This window comes from Patiria miniata, unplaced genomic scaffold (assembly GCF_015706575.1).
Source record: "Patiria miniata isolate m_02_andy unplaced genomic scaffold, ASM1570657v1 HiC_scaffold_20, whole genome shotgun sequence".
NCBI lineage: Eukaryota > Metazoa > Echinodermata > Asteroidea > Valvatida > Asterinidae > Patiria > Patiria miniata.
The window spans coordinates 10976019-10991469 of NW_024037059.1; the positions used below are offsets into that span (position 1 = coordinate 10976019).

General features: G+C 43.2%; 1 protein-coding gene across 1 annotated transcript; it reads right to left on the bottom strand.

Moving 5' to 3' along the window:
- Positions 1–1666: 1666 nt before the first annotated feature.
- Positions 1667–6947, bottom strand: LOC119727119. Its single transcript, XM_038198981.1, has 3 exons — positions 6856–6947; positions 2959–3113; positions 1667–2427 (listed from the first exon to the last, which is right to left on the bottom strand). Exons 1-3 carry the CDS (start codon positions 6881–6883, stop codon positions 2287–2289), a joined length of 324 nt encoding a protein of 107 aa, XP_038054909.1. The 5' UTR covers positions 6884–6947; the 3' UTR covers positions 1667–2286.
- Between the last annotated feature and the right edge of the window lie 8504 nt (positions 6948–15451).

Sequence of the window (15451 nt, forward strand, 5' to 3'; positions counted from 1 at the left end):
ATGTTGATGAAATAGAATTACTTTATTTCAGTCCATGGGATTTTCGCAAGTTCCAGAAGAACCTATGATACATGCGCAAAGCGTCAAACAGTAACATCGACATTTTGACTCAGCTGCCTGCGCTATCGCATTTGCAATTTGATGTTGGTAATCTACGCTTAAACCAATAACGGGTACCAGCCAAAAAAAAAGAACAGCGGTAAATCTCGATCTGTACGTACGGTCCGGCTACATCATGCAATAACGTTTCACGTACATAATGTGTAGGCAGCAAATGCAGTCATGTATGCTAGTACGTACGTACGTGTGTTTCGAATAATATATATTTGTATGATGACTGGAACATACACCGCTGTATGTCATGTATACCAGCGTGGCACAGAGTGCGGGTACTGTACAGGCACGCAGCCGGCCACGGTCTGCACTGCCGGCTGGCTGGCCACGCAAGCTTGCAAAATGGCGATATCATGTCAGCTTTCGTCATGTCACTTTTGTCTTTCCTGTATTGCCTGTGTCTCGTTTTATTTTTGTTTCTCTGTTGTTATTGTGGTTAGTAAGGGCTGTTTCTCACAAGCCTCAGCTTACTCTAAAGGCCTTTTCACACTGTCCAAAATCTCCGGGTTGGAACCGGTTCCAACCCCGAGATTTTTTTCAACCCTTTTCCCACTTCTAAAATTTCAACCCGGTTCCGACCCGGGTAGCGTGCTCTAGCCGGATCGAAATCAACCCTGGGAGGGACCAGGGTTGAAAATCTCAACCCGGATCGAAATTGCATTTTTCGGCGTGAACCGTGTCGAAAATGATAGTGTGAACCGCTCCGGGTTGACTCACTCACGGCCGATCCGTGTTGAGTTGAGGCCGACATTTTACCGAAAATCTGACACGCCGTGCATAATATTTCCCTCCACCACTATCACCGTCACAAACACCGATCCCGAAACAATCGCTCCCTAATTATCATCCAATAATGGTGTATGGAGCATCCCTTACCGAGTCTGGGCTTGTGTTAGGTCCGTATTAAAGCCTCGTGTGCGCAGCAGCCGCGTGCGTCGCAATGCATTATGGGATTGAGAAAATCATCGCAGCGCCCTGTGCCGAATGCGATCCGTGTCGAGAATTTGTAGTGTGAATTCACAGGGGCCGTAGCCGGATTGAACGTTACACGGTTCACATAGCGGCCGTTCCCGTAAAGGACAGTGTGAACGTCGCGTCTGTCCGATCCGTGTCGAAAAATACTCGGGCTGAACCGGGTTGGATCCGGGTAGGTTTCAACACGGTTCGAAACGGAGATAGTGTGAAAAGGCCTTAACAGCCCCATACTTGTATTTTCTCCTATACATAATCCAAACTTATATATTAATCACCGACTCTGCTTCCAATGCATGCTTTGCTAAATAAAGGCCTCCAAGGCCAAGTCCACCATACCAGGCCTGCAGGACCAAGTCCCCCAAAATCCACCGAAATGGGGGATGGATTTTGATGGATGATTGATGGGGCCGTTTGGTGTAGGATACTGTGATTCAATCCGGAAAGAATGTTGCAACCTGACGTTGCTTTTTCCTTCATATATCATCTCATATATCGGACTGAGAAACATTTCCAATTTTGTTAGGAAATACTTTTAAAAAATTCTTGACTCTCCATAGACTTTATACACAACCGCCCAAGTAGCATCAGGTTGCAACATTCTTTCCTTCAATCCCTCAGGAAATCAAATTGAAAGATGGCAAAGCTCTTCATTTACCTTAAGTATAAAAGAATTGACCTATCGCAGTAGAATCGCATTATATTCGCGTCAACGCAGCTTGTGAAATATTGTCGAATTACATGATATACAAATGGACGCGGAACGCGCAACGTAACATCTGAGACAAACAAAAATTAGTGTACAAAAATTCCATAGGGTTGTCTAAGGGGCGTGGCTAACTCATCAAAACATCAAAAGTCAAGTAGCTATTGCCTTAATGCAAAAACTGAGCATGGACGAACACTTGCAAAGACAAGATAAAGCTAGATAGTTCTAGATATTGGAATCCTGGCTGTGAAGCTGCTGTCTGTTTTGATCAGGACTTGTCTTTCCAAGTAGATAAAAATTGGGTTTGATGTCCTGTTGCCATGGTGCTAAACTCGGTGTGAGGTATATACAATGTATATGATGAAGACAAAAGCAGTGGAAGCAGTGATTGCGTCAGAATGGCCATTGAAAGAAGGCTGATCCATAAAAAAAAAATAGAACTAGACTTACCAGCTTTGAAGGAAGGAAATTTAGCAGGGGATTGGGCTGAGTTACATGCACCAAACCTGATCTGAGTCATGGGCTGGGAAGGCTGCTACATCAGAACAGGACTTGACTAGCATACATGCACATGTAGCGAGGGACTTGTATTCAGCAACATATGAAGGCCTGTGCTTCAAACTCAGTCTGATCTGAAATCAGAAATATATTAAACTAAACCAATTAAAATAAAGATAAACAACACACAAAGATACAGTTGCACATAAATAACAGTGTGTACATGAGGTACACACCATTACAAGTTCAAGCCTGAGAGTCATGGATTTTCATTACAGCGTAACATTTTGTCTTTGCCTATTTAAGAAGTCTTGTCTGTGTTGCACCACAACTATGCCATGTACGGTCCCAATTTCATCCTGCCCGACGTCATGATGTAATAGCTGCCACTCAATATGGTTCATAATATCTCTGCATGGTTAGACATCTAGCAACACGTCAACACACCTGTAGTTTAAGGGTGCAATACACACTTCAAACAAATTGCTCCCAAAAGGAGATTTTGGGGAGCTGTTACCATATTTGGCATTTGGTATCCCAATAGGCCTGTGAATTTAGAACAAAGCATTCATAGGCTCACTTGTTCAGACCAGAGAACAAACATCAATTAAAATTCTGAACCACATTCTAGATGGAAATAGTGATTACAGCGATAGTGATCTTACCGATTCTGAATTGGCTGATGGTGATGGTGAAGTCTGTGTTAACAGAGATGAAGATGATGCATGCAGACGATGATGCAAGCAACGATGACTAAAGTAGAGATCACTGGTGTAGTTGGGACAAACATCCATCCCATTCAAACACGCACGCAGCTTGCCTGCAAACAAATCACATACATAGATTAAGATTTTCAAAGGAGATTATTTTTTCGTCTGTAGTGCCTTGCTAGAACAAACGTTTACCTCAAATATCACAGTAAGTGAAATCCCACGAAGCTCTAAGCATTCCCGCTTGTTAGCTTTTGAGTTATCAGCTTGTTACAAAGCCAGATAAAATGTTTACTTTGTCGCGATTAACCAAGTGTATAGTGACCCCTTTCAAAACGTTCTCAAATTGTAATAAGAAAACAATTTTCTTACATGTTGGATATCTGGCTAGGTTGTACATAATAAAGTTTTGTGAGAATTTTGCAAAAAGAGTTTTAGAAGAACTTTTTTTTATGTTCATTTGTTGATTTGGCAAATACCGCACAGATGCCAATTGAACAAAGCACAACAGCTGTCGATGTCCTGCTCAGCATAAATAATCAAGTTTTGATTGGCTGATCAGCACAAGCACATAATAACCACAACACAGCCATGACAGTATAGCAGCACTGGACTTTTTTTCTGAAGAAGCCACCAAAATCATCAATATTTTTCATATTTAGTAACTTTTTTTCTGTTTCAAGTCGGTCATTAGCTTTGTGAATGACTACCGCATGTATGAGGTACCGGTATGTTTAATGGAATCTGGGTTGGGATTCTACAGGGAAAAGGGACCACTTTTGTCATGTTTGCGGAGTCTGTTTTTTAGGGACTCTCACAATCTCACATTTACAACGTAGTTTTGTCTCCAGCATTACATGTCCAATTCCTGATGATCATGTCACTCAGCTGGAGTTACTCAAGCTGGAACAGGGTCCACCTCATACCCCTTTCATGGTTGATCAAACAGTTCTTAGACTAAAAACTGCTCCATGGCGACCAATCCAGGGTGACCAATCAAAGTGCCCTGTGATTGGTCTGTCTGATGCCAGTCAATTTTCTTCTGAATTCAAAATGGCAGCCTCTAACAAGGCGTTTGTGACAAGGATGTTTCCCGAATTGAAGTTGGAATTTCTCTTTTCTTCCCAAAGGTCTGTGAACCTAACCACAACCATTTGTATTTTCAATTCCCACTAAAGCCTACAGGGGCGCGTCAGGCAGTTTGAAGACTGTTTTGGGATGAAATCTGAAGATTTTGATAGGGGTTTTTACAAGTGAAAATGGTGAAAAGAGGTTATTGATACTGCCATGTAATTTATAATCCTAGGACCCTACTATGACCTGACCATCTCCAAATGTTAAAAACGGCGATTCGTAGAGTCCTAGTTACTCGGACTACCGTAGTTCCAGCGCTCCACTCAGTAGAGCTACATGTAGTCCAAGTAACTTGGACCCAACTTATCGCCTTAACATTCGGACATGGTCTGGCGATAGTGGGGTCTAAGCTAATCCTTATATGCCGAGCAACACAATTCTGTCATTGACCCAAGAACCCAACATTGCCCAACAAAAACATCAGATTTCACCCTCAAAACGGCCTCCAAATGACTAGATACGCCACCTGAGGTACAAGTAGACATCGATAATTAAGATGGTTGTACTGAAGTTTACTTACGATCCGGATGAAAAGTGAAATTTCCCGTTCAATTCTGAGAGCTCCCCTCGCGATCATGAGCACGTTAAATTTCCGATTCGCATTAATGTTTTAACGACGCAATGTGGTCTTCTTGCCCAGCGTACATTCGATGGTTCCCGTATCCCGAGTGCGATTCCGTTACCGAGCGCGCGCGATGCATCGATTATGATAGTGAGTAGACTGGATCATGTTTGTAAATACGAGTGCATTTCGAACGGTAAAAGTCAAAGGCTCAAGGCTAAAAAGTCATAACAGCTCAGGTCGCTAAAAAGATTTCTTTTAAAGGCTATCGCAGAAAAAGTCAAAGGGGGGGGGGGCCGATTAAAAGGGCGATAAGTTGGGACAAAGTTACTCGGACTTAGCTCTACTGATTGGAGCATTGAACTACGGTACCCTCCGTACAAACGCTTCACCGATTTGGCATACTTTGGAGACAGGTACACGGTCGACATGACGGTATGCATTTTGTGCATGCCCTCGCGAGGAAAAAAGGGCCCAAAAAATCTGATAAAGAAAATACAAATTTTTAAGTCCAAACCAACCCTGTTGCCAGCTACGCGGCTACAAAGTGGGAGTCCCCTTGATATGCATGAGAACGAAGCAACACAAAAGGAATGGGAGTTGCTTAGCTCTACTGAGTGGAGCGTTGAACTAAGGTAACCTCCGTACAAACGCTCCACCGATTTGGCATACTTTGGTGACAGGTACACGGTCGACATGACGGTATGCATTTTGTGCATGCCCTTGCGAGGAAAAAAGGCCCCCCCAAAAAATGATTAAGAGAATACAAATGAGTAAGACAGTAACCCTGGATAAATCCACACATTCATGACATTCCATAAGACCCCTTAAATTGTTCCAAACAACCGGTAATTTTGAAAAAAAAAATAAAAAATAGTCTGAACTTACCGCTCACAATTACTTGTAAATGTGTCTGCCGAGTTGTACAGTCCATTTCACTGACATGACTGATGCATAATTCATCGCGCGCGTGTGTGACGTCACCATTGAAGAAAACAAGTTGCGCTTACTCAACGACTGTTTCATGTAGTCATATGTGCCCCGCGCCGTCTGACTGTGTGGGCTTTTGGCACGGGACACATATGACTACATAAAACAGTCGTTGATTAAGCGCAACTTGTTTTTCTTCCATCGAGCAACGATGGTGACGTCACGTCAGACGCCCTCATTCGGCAAGTCGGAGCAAGGTCTGAGCTTCACGGCAAACACATTGAGCTGTAAGTTTTCTGACTATTTTGCTGTTTTTTTTCTTCAAAATGTCCGCTGTTTGGGAACAATTTAAGGGGTCTTATGGAATGTCATGAATGTGTGGATCTATCCAGGGTTACTGTCTTTCTCATTTGTACCGGGTTTTTTTTGGCGTCTTTTTGTCCTCGGTGGGTATGTACACTATCATGCTACTGTGAAGCCGTCATTAAAGTATGCCAAATCGGTGGAGCGTTTGTACGGAGGGTATCGTAGTTCAACGCTCCACTCAGTAGAGCTAACTCGGACTAAGGCCCAAAAAAAAAAAAGTCTCCGGTTTCTGGTATGCGCGCGCGTCGCGGTAGCCATGCACGTCAGCAAAATGAAAAAGGTTTTTTTCAATGAAAGATGATGTCTCAAAACCGCCAAACTGACTGGTTTGACTGGAATCCTGCTGCTGCACAATTTTATCGTGTTTTTAGATTGGGTTATGGTCGAGAATAAGCTGCATGTGGCCTCTCTGGACTCCCATATATTTGCACTAAGTTTAGTAAAATCAGGTAAAAAAAAAAAAAAAGCCGCGTTGCCGCACCACTTTTTGGGCAAGCTCCATACCAGAAACCGGAGACTTTTTTTTTTGGCCTAAGCTACTTGTAAGTTGTAGGGAAAAAATGTTGCAACCTGACGCCACTTTTTTCTTTATATATCATCTCAATGAAGGTCATTCATTCCAAAAATGATGATGAGACATGAATCTGGGACTGAGAAATATTTCCACTTTTGTTAAGAAATACAAAATTTTCTAGACTCTTCATAGACTTTGTACACAATCGCGGAAGTGGCATCAGGTTGCAACATTTTTTTCTTAATTACAAAGTATTTTAGGATAAACTGTAGACATACAACTGATTATACCTTCAGTTTCAGGGATTTTAATAGAAAGCTGTAACTAGTTTAAGACTTTTGATTACCCCATATTCCGACATCACGAAGAATCATTCAATTTAAAGCATGGCCCACTCGTCAACCGTCACTCAGCATGGTCAGCACGCCGTCTTGTGCTCCGAATGTAACACGTGTATCTCAACATGCACGTGCAGTTCGGTTCTTCAGACAGCTCCATGTCAATGTGCGAACTGGTTTAGTCGACCTTTACAAAAGTGACACTATCAAGTATTTAGACAACCATACAAGAATGTAACTCATAAGCAAAACTCATGTCTGCATCTTTAAATTTCCAGCTCAATTTAAGTTAGAAAACAAAAATTTTCATGGACGATCGACGATTTGTTATTTGCTGAATTTGCAACTATTTTGTTTATGGTCGATCTAAAACTTTCAATAGCGCCACCACTTGACCGGGGGGGGCTGGTCTGTGGAAAATTGCGGCTCGGGCTGCACATGCACATCCTAGGACTTATAGGGGCCACCTGGGGGCTGCACACATTTCCAAAGGGTGTAATTGCGTATAATTATGGAAGTCTTTTCATTATTATTGCGAAAATGACAAGTAGCAGTTGAAAAGGTGCGCACATTAGAAGGCAGCAGGAATTAAGTCGAAGGGAAGGCGTTAAGCCCTGCCCCTCTCCACGCACGCATGTTTCTTGAGGTGTGTGTGTGTGTGGGGGGGGGGTCTTCAACATTTACAGGTACTTTACAGGTCCTCCTCTGATATTAGGCCTTTGCATAGGCCTCTCTCATCAGATCTTCATAACTCTGGTTAAATTTGTATTTGTGCATGTAAGTGGGGGTCGGCGCTTCAAAGTCAAACTTGAATGGTTGAGATGCCCAGAGCTTGTCTAATCGAGCCTCAAAAGACTTGACACTAGATGATGTAACAACAAAGTTGAGGAGTCTATTCCATACGTCTACTGATCAGTGCACGAAGGAGAATTTCCTTACATCTAACCGGGTTCTAATCTTGGCTACTTTGTATTGATGACCCCTTATGCAGTTAGTGTTGGGTTGGATGAAGTTTGTTACATCTGAGTCGTATTTCCCTGTGAGTATAGTTTGAATATATCTCGATCAGGTCCCCTCTTGACCGTCTGTATTCTAATAATGAAAATTATGATTTTCCCGCAGGAAAATTGGGCCGAATACATTAAAAAAAAATAGCAAAATACCAATTGCTTCTAAGCAGAGGCAACGAGCAAAAGTGAAAGATATAGTAGGCCTGCCAAAATGTGTTCTCTACAAAACAATTTCACCGTCCTTTGGTAATAGCTGGCATCCATGCGAGATAAATTGTTTGAACCTTAACTAAGGCCAAAAAAAAAGTATCCGGTTTCTGGTATGGAGCTTGTCCAAAAAGTGGTGCGGCGACGCGGCTTTCTTTCTTTTTTTACCCGACTTTTTTGCTTCAAATTTGCTTCAAATGTCGGCTGATGACTGCAAATGGTGCCCGACTAAACTTAGTGCAAATATATGGGAGTCCAGAAAGGCCACATAAAGCTTATTCTCAATCGTAACCCCATCTAAAAACACGTTGAAATTGCGCAGCAGCAGAATTCCAGTCAAACCAGTGAGTTTGGCGGTTTTGTGACATCATCTTTCATTGAAAAAAAAACTTTTTTCATTTTGCCGACGCGCATGACTACGGTGACGCGCGCGCATACCAGAAACCGGAGACTTTTTTTTTTGGCCTGGTGGATGCAGTACTAAAGGGAATGTACAACATTTGCTTTTGCTGCAATTTTCAGCAATAAATGGATTTCGAGGATAAATAGGGCCTACGTTATAAAAAAAAATATTGTAAAACTGACTTGCTTCACGTTTTGGGTTCGGAAAACCCATCATGTTCTTGTAGTCTGGTTCCCTACCCCACTTAAGATGAAACGGTAACAATTTATAGACTTTGGGGAATTGTAAGGTCAGATAATTAGTCTAGCAGGCTTGTACTCATTCACAGGTGTGTATTGGAAATGCAAAAAAAATAAAATTTGAAAAAGTAGGAGCAGTTTTTGAGAGAAAAAGGTCAATTTTCTCCAACGCTGGTCGGCCGACCAGCGCTGGAAAAATACAAGTTTTCTTGAAAATTTCAACACACCAGGAGCCACGATTGTACAGGATGCTTTGGACAGCTGGCCACTCTCTAACAATCCAGTAAGGTATTTCGTGATAATTTGATCATTTCGTATACTTTCAAATGTATCTTAACAGATATTCTAACCCAAACAATTGGGTAAAGCACAACACAGTTTTGGGTAATTGCAGTTTTCACCCTTGATTGGGTAAAATTAACCAAGTCTATTTTTCAGTGTGCATAAATCGTTAATACCTGCCGTGTAATATGTTTTCCCCATATTTGGATATATACATATATGTATTTTATTTAGTTGACAATGTTATTTTGGTGATTCTACTTACACATTCTCACTTCAGTAACATTTTCTAAAGCATTATAGGCCTAGGTGACTGCATCATTTTGAGGACATAATAGGCCTGTACGATCCGTAATGGCTACCATACTCAAAACATGCGCGCGCATTTACCTTTTCTCCCGATATATTCAAGAAGTTTTGCCAAACCCAAGGGCGGATCCAGGGGGGGGGGGCCAAAGGGGGCCATGGCCCCCCCCCCCCCCCAAACGAAACCAATTTTTTTTTTTTTTATGTGACATCGCAAAAAAGGCAGGCAATGAGTACACCACCATCTTTTCCTCAAAAAACATTGGTTAAAGTGGTCAGAAATTGCCTCAGATCGCACCACAGAGCATCTAGAATCCAAATTTTTTTCGGGGCCCTTAAGCGGGCCCCGAACCCCACGCCGTAATTTTTGGACCCACTTTTTTGGAGGACCAAAATTTTTTGGGGCCCCCCCCCCAAAATTGTGTTCTGGATTCGCCCTTGGCCAAACCTCAGTATAATGAGCTTCAAATTCACCAGGTTGCTTACTGGCACAATTACCCTATTAAAACCTTATGGAATATCATGTGAACAATGGTAACGTTGTGATATTTAGCCCAGCAAACAAACACGGGGAAAGCGAGGTGTCTGTAATAAGTGAAGGGTTGCCGTTCCAGCCTTGAAACCCTGAACTTCAATTGCACAAACGAGAGAAACTCCTTTCAGTTTGTAGTGACATATCGCCCTCCATGCCCTCCTTTTAGGCTCCTTAGCTATAATTAAGACTTCAGACTTTTTGGTTCAGTTTGAGAAATTCCTTGATGAACGCCGGTCCATCGATCGTGCCATGGGGACTTCAACTTTACATGTTGATACTACGGACAAAGGTGACGTAAAGCAGTTTCTCTTGACTCTCTCTCCAGCTATGCCTCTGGGTTTCACCATGGAACACATTACTGGCCCCACTACACAATTACAAACATGGCTACGGTACACTCCTGATTTATTGATCTCTCGTTTCGATGATGACATAGGCCTAGTTCAAGAATGGCATGTTCCTTTCTCTACCCATCACATTATCAAGTGCATATTAATAAGAAACCGCCTCCCGGCCATGAAGGTAAAAACGTCTCGTGATCAGGAAAGATCAACCGAGAGTTGTTCCAGAATCTTCAGGTTGAGCGTCTCAGACTGATCATCCGAAACTTCTGTCTGAAACAACGAGTCCATCACTACACCCGTAGTGCTTAATGAGATCTGCCCAGTGTCACCAGTTTGCACAGTCAAGTATGACTCAAGGGCGGATCCAGAACGCAATTTTGGGGGGCCCAAAAAAAATTGGTCCCCCAAAAAGTGGTTAAAGAAAGATTACGGCGTGGGGTTCGGGCCCGCTTAAGGGCCCCGAAAATTTTTGGGATTCTAGATGCTCTGTGGTGCATTCTGAGGCAATTTCTGACCACTTTAACCAATGTTTTTTTTAGGAAAAGATGGTGGTGTACTCATTGCCTGCCTTTATTGCGATGTCACACACACACACACACCAATTGGTTTCGTGTTTTGTTTTTTTTTTGGGGGGGGGGGCATGGCCCCCTTTGCCCCCCCCCCGGATCCGCCCTTGGTATGACTGCACCATAAAGAAAGACGAACCCGTGGACGAGCGCAAATTTGGCGCAAAGGTCGTTTGGACACAGCTCTGACTATGATGCGTTTGACGACGCATTTCTCAATGTACAAAAAAAAGCGTATACTCGGAATTCTCCAGCGCCCGTTCCAATGACATGTAGGAATACGGGGTCTTCTGAACTTGGCACCGGCCCGTCCAAAGGTTGTGACTGAAACTGATCTGCACTTGTTTTTGTCCTTCGTTGATAAAGTTGAGCCAATTAGGCCCCCCAAAAAAGTCTCCGGTTTCTGGTATGGAGCTTGCCCAAAAAGTGGTGCGGCGACGCGGCTTTTTTTTTTTACCTGATTTTTTGGCTTCCAACGTGTGCTGATGACTGCAAATGGTGCCCGACTAAACTTAGTGCAAATATATGGGAGTCCAGAGAGGCCACATACAGCTTATTCTCGACCATAACTTAATCTAAAACACGTTAAAATTGTGCAGCAGCAGGATTCCAGTCAAACCAGTCAGTTTGGCGGTTTTGAGACATCATCTTTCATTGAATTTTTTTTTTTTCATTTTGCCGACGCGCATGGCTACGGCGACGCGCGCGCATAGCAGAAACCGGAGCCTTTTTTTTGTGGCCTTAGATTGATAAAGTTGAGCCAATTAGATTGAAGGTTGCACCTGAAAGTTCACCATTATGATGTAGGAGCAGCGGCACGGCAGGGGCGGCGGAACCGGGGGGGGGAGGGTTGGCACTTGCACCCCAGATTTTCCAAGGTCAACAAAAGTGCCTCTTTCGTGGTTATAAAAATGTGTGCCCCCTCGAGATGACAACAAAGCTGCCCCTCAAACGCACACATGAAAGCAAATAAAATTATGATCCGTCCAGCGCTAAATTGTCTCCTCTCTTGTAATGGAAAACTTCCCCTAAAAACACTAATGTCCTAGCCTGTCGCATTAACAAGATTGTGCACCTTCTCGAGATGGAAAACCACCCCTCGAAAAAGCACAAAATTGTGCCCCTCTCGAGATAAAAAATCGGGCCATCAAAAACAAATAATGCCATATTTTCAATGGGGAGCGCCAATAAAATCCTAAAATCATTCACACTATATTAACTAATGCACCCTTGTCATGGCTATTTCTTTAGGGGGAGACCGTTCGCACACCACCAACTTTTCCTTTAAAATAATGACCAAGCGCTAGGGGCGGAGGAACGCTTTCCAGAACACAATTTTTCTTCGGGGGGGGGGGGGGACAAATTTGGTCCACCAAAAAGTGGGTCCACAAAATGCGTGGGGTTGGGACGGTTCGGGGCCTGCTAGTTACAGGCCTTTAGGAATCCGAAAATGGCTCCGTGGTGGGATCTCAGGCAATGTCGACGTCTGACCACTTTAACCCTTTTTTTACAGAAAAGATGGTGATGTACGTAGTGGCCCCGTGATCCGCCCTTGGTCCTTTGGCACACCACAATGCATCCTCCGCCCCTCTGGGTCTGCCCATGAATACAGAGAGACCATCTGTTTTTCTAGCGAGATGGGCACTGCTGCTTTTGATGGCCAGCTCAGTGACCATGTTATTCGCGTGATGAGGAGCACTATATTTAAAGGCCAGTTTCCCATGCGAGGGGCACAATTTTAATGTTCCGAGCGGGGCACTAATAAAATAGAGCTTCGATGAGCTGTTTTACATCACGAGAAGTTATCTCGAGATGAGAACGATTGTTTTGATATCCCGAATTTCCATTATTGCGAGAGGGGCTCTTGTGTTTTGAGGGGTATAGTTTTGCATTATATAAGAGAGGAGATAAATAGTTTTGTTTGACTTCTTGGATTTTTTCACCAGAAATATTCTTGGAGAAAAACATATAATGTTAAAAATATTGTAAAAAAAAAAAAAACAACAACAACAACAACCAAACATGCGTGCGTAGTAGTGGGCCTAATCCCAGCTTTCTAATTGGTTCACCTATTCAATTAGTGCTAACTTTGAACCTGTCATTCAGTTTTTCAAAAAATAACAAGACTTTGCCTACCCCCGCCCGTTCGTACCCCCGCCCTGCAAACAGCAGGGCGGCGGGTACGTGCGAAGACTTCTGCAGGGCGCCACAGACCACCAGGCCGCGTCATGGACTGCGCTTGGTCAAGTGAGGGCGCTATTGAAAGCCAGACGTAAACAAACTTTGCAAACTTGGCAAACTCAGCAACAAGTTTGACATGGCAGTCCATACAAAAATGCAACTTTTTCAAGTGTTTGTGTTCTGAAATTGAGTCGAAAAACATGCAAACAGTTTATTGTGCTTATGAATGATATTCTGGTGGATATTTTTGTCAAAATAATTAGCAGTGTCACTTTCAACGTCCAAGTTTGCCCACGGACATTCTCACAACACGCAGGTGGTCGTGCAGTTGATCGAGTATGGAGCTGTCATGCGTGTTTATACAGAAAAAACGAACTGCACGTGCACACGTGTTTCACCCATGCCATGTATAGTAGTGGTGCACAAGACAGCCGCGCGGCTGTGGGATATCGGCTGACGGTTGACGACTGGGCCATCGTTCTTCGTGAAGTCCGGAATGTGGGGCAATCAAGTCTTCGAAAGATTTGCTTCATATTGAAAATCTTTCAAACTGAAGGTATAATTTGCAAAAGTATTTGTCACTTTTAAATGGGAGATCTTGTTGTAGTGCAGGGCCCCTGTTTTGTTTTGATCAAATTAGACAGAGTCAAAATGCTTTTTATTGTTCAAATGAATTTAATGTTGTGAATGTGTAGCTTGAAATATTGTTAGTAGCAAGAGCTCCCCAGCTGTCATGTCCAAAATGCGTATTGCATTTACAGCTGGAGGCACAACCACGTTTAGCTTGAGTAGTTATTAATACGATGGAATTTTGCGTCGGGGTGATGTAAATCAAATTAGGTTTTGCCTTTCACCGACGTATTAGCCCCACAAGTGTGGCCGTCGGTATGCTGCGCTGAACCTCTGGCCACACACCGTGGTACCGCGCGCTACTGAGGACGAAGTTTTCATAAAATTCAGGGCAGTTTCTTACATTCTCAGTTTCTTACTTTCTTATGGTTGTATTCTATGATGTCTCACCTATCACTTCTGGGATGCTTAGGTCTAATGATGTTCCATTTTCCGAGATATTCTTCAATCTTTCTGGAGCCCATATGCACTCGTGAAACGTCTGGTGGTGGCAGCCATTTTGAATGTGACAAGAGATGACCTCAAGCTGTGACGTCGCGTTTATGCAAATTGCTTGTCGAGCGCGCGAGGGCGCGAGTTGCAAATGCGACGGCTGTTTCCTGTGCCGTAGATCCTGAATAGAGATCAGTGCACGTGGCCCCCTGACGATAAATGCATGGTACAGGAAACAGCCGTCGCATTTGCAACTCGCGCGACAAGCAATTTGCATACACGCGACGTCACAGCTTGAGGCCATCTCTTGTCCCAACAGGAAATTTAAAATTTAAATTAGTTGTTCGTTTTGTTATTCGGCGCAGCACGCACAAGCCTTGGAACGACGCACAGGCGCGCGCGATTTCTATAATTCGTCGGATCTGTGCGCGACATCGCGTAAAGCTGCAATTCAAAACAATTCGAAACATGATTTAGCAACTTTTGATTTTAAATTGAGATCCTAGAATGCTGTTTTTCTCGGAATATGAAGCTGAAGCTGAGCTGAAACTTCATCAAGTAAGTTGTTCAGTATCCTTCATTAGATTTTGAACACTTTTGTTGCTTCAAAGGAACAAAATGCACTAATTACAAATGATGGACTATAGCTTTAATATGACCTGAAAAGTACCAAAAGTTGGGCACAATTGCAGAATACTCCACCTTTCGATCTATCATGCACCTCGTAGCCGGCTACAGAGTCACGGTTAATTGCCCTCAATAAAACTTCTCAGTATGTTCTATGCGTCATGCTCCGCTGCACTCCCACGCTGTACCCATGTAGCCAGTTACAGGGTAGTTGGTTCAGACTTTAATTTTTTCAGCAACTCCTAGCTCTACTGAGTGGAGCGCTGAATGACTGTTTTATGTAGTCATAACTCAAATGTGCCCCGTGCCGTCTGACAGTGTGGGTTTTTGGCTCGGGACACATATATCAGTACATGAAACAGTCATTGATTAAGCGCGACTTCTTCAATAGTGACGTCACAAACGCGCGCGATGAATTATGCATCAGTCATGTCAGTGAAATTGACTGTACAACTCGGCAGACACATTTAATTGTGAGCGGTAAGTTCAGACTATTTTGTTCTTTTTTTTCAAAATTACCGGTTGTTTAAGGGGTCTTATGGAATGTCATGAATGTGTGGATCTATCCAGGGTTACTGTCTTTCTCATTTGTATTCTTTTTATCATTTTTTTGGGGCCTTTTTTCCTCGCAAGGGCATGCACAAAATGCATACCATCATGACGACCGTGTACATGTACCTGTCACCAAAGTATACCAAATCGGTGGAGCGTTTGTACGGAGGTTACCTTAGTTCAACGCTCCACTCAGTAGAGCTAAGCAACTCCCATTCCTTTTGTGTTGCTTCGTTCTCATGCATATCAAGGGGACTCCCACTTGGTAGCCGCGTAGCTGGCAACAGGGC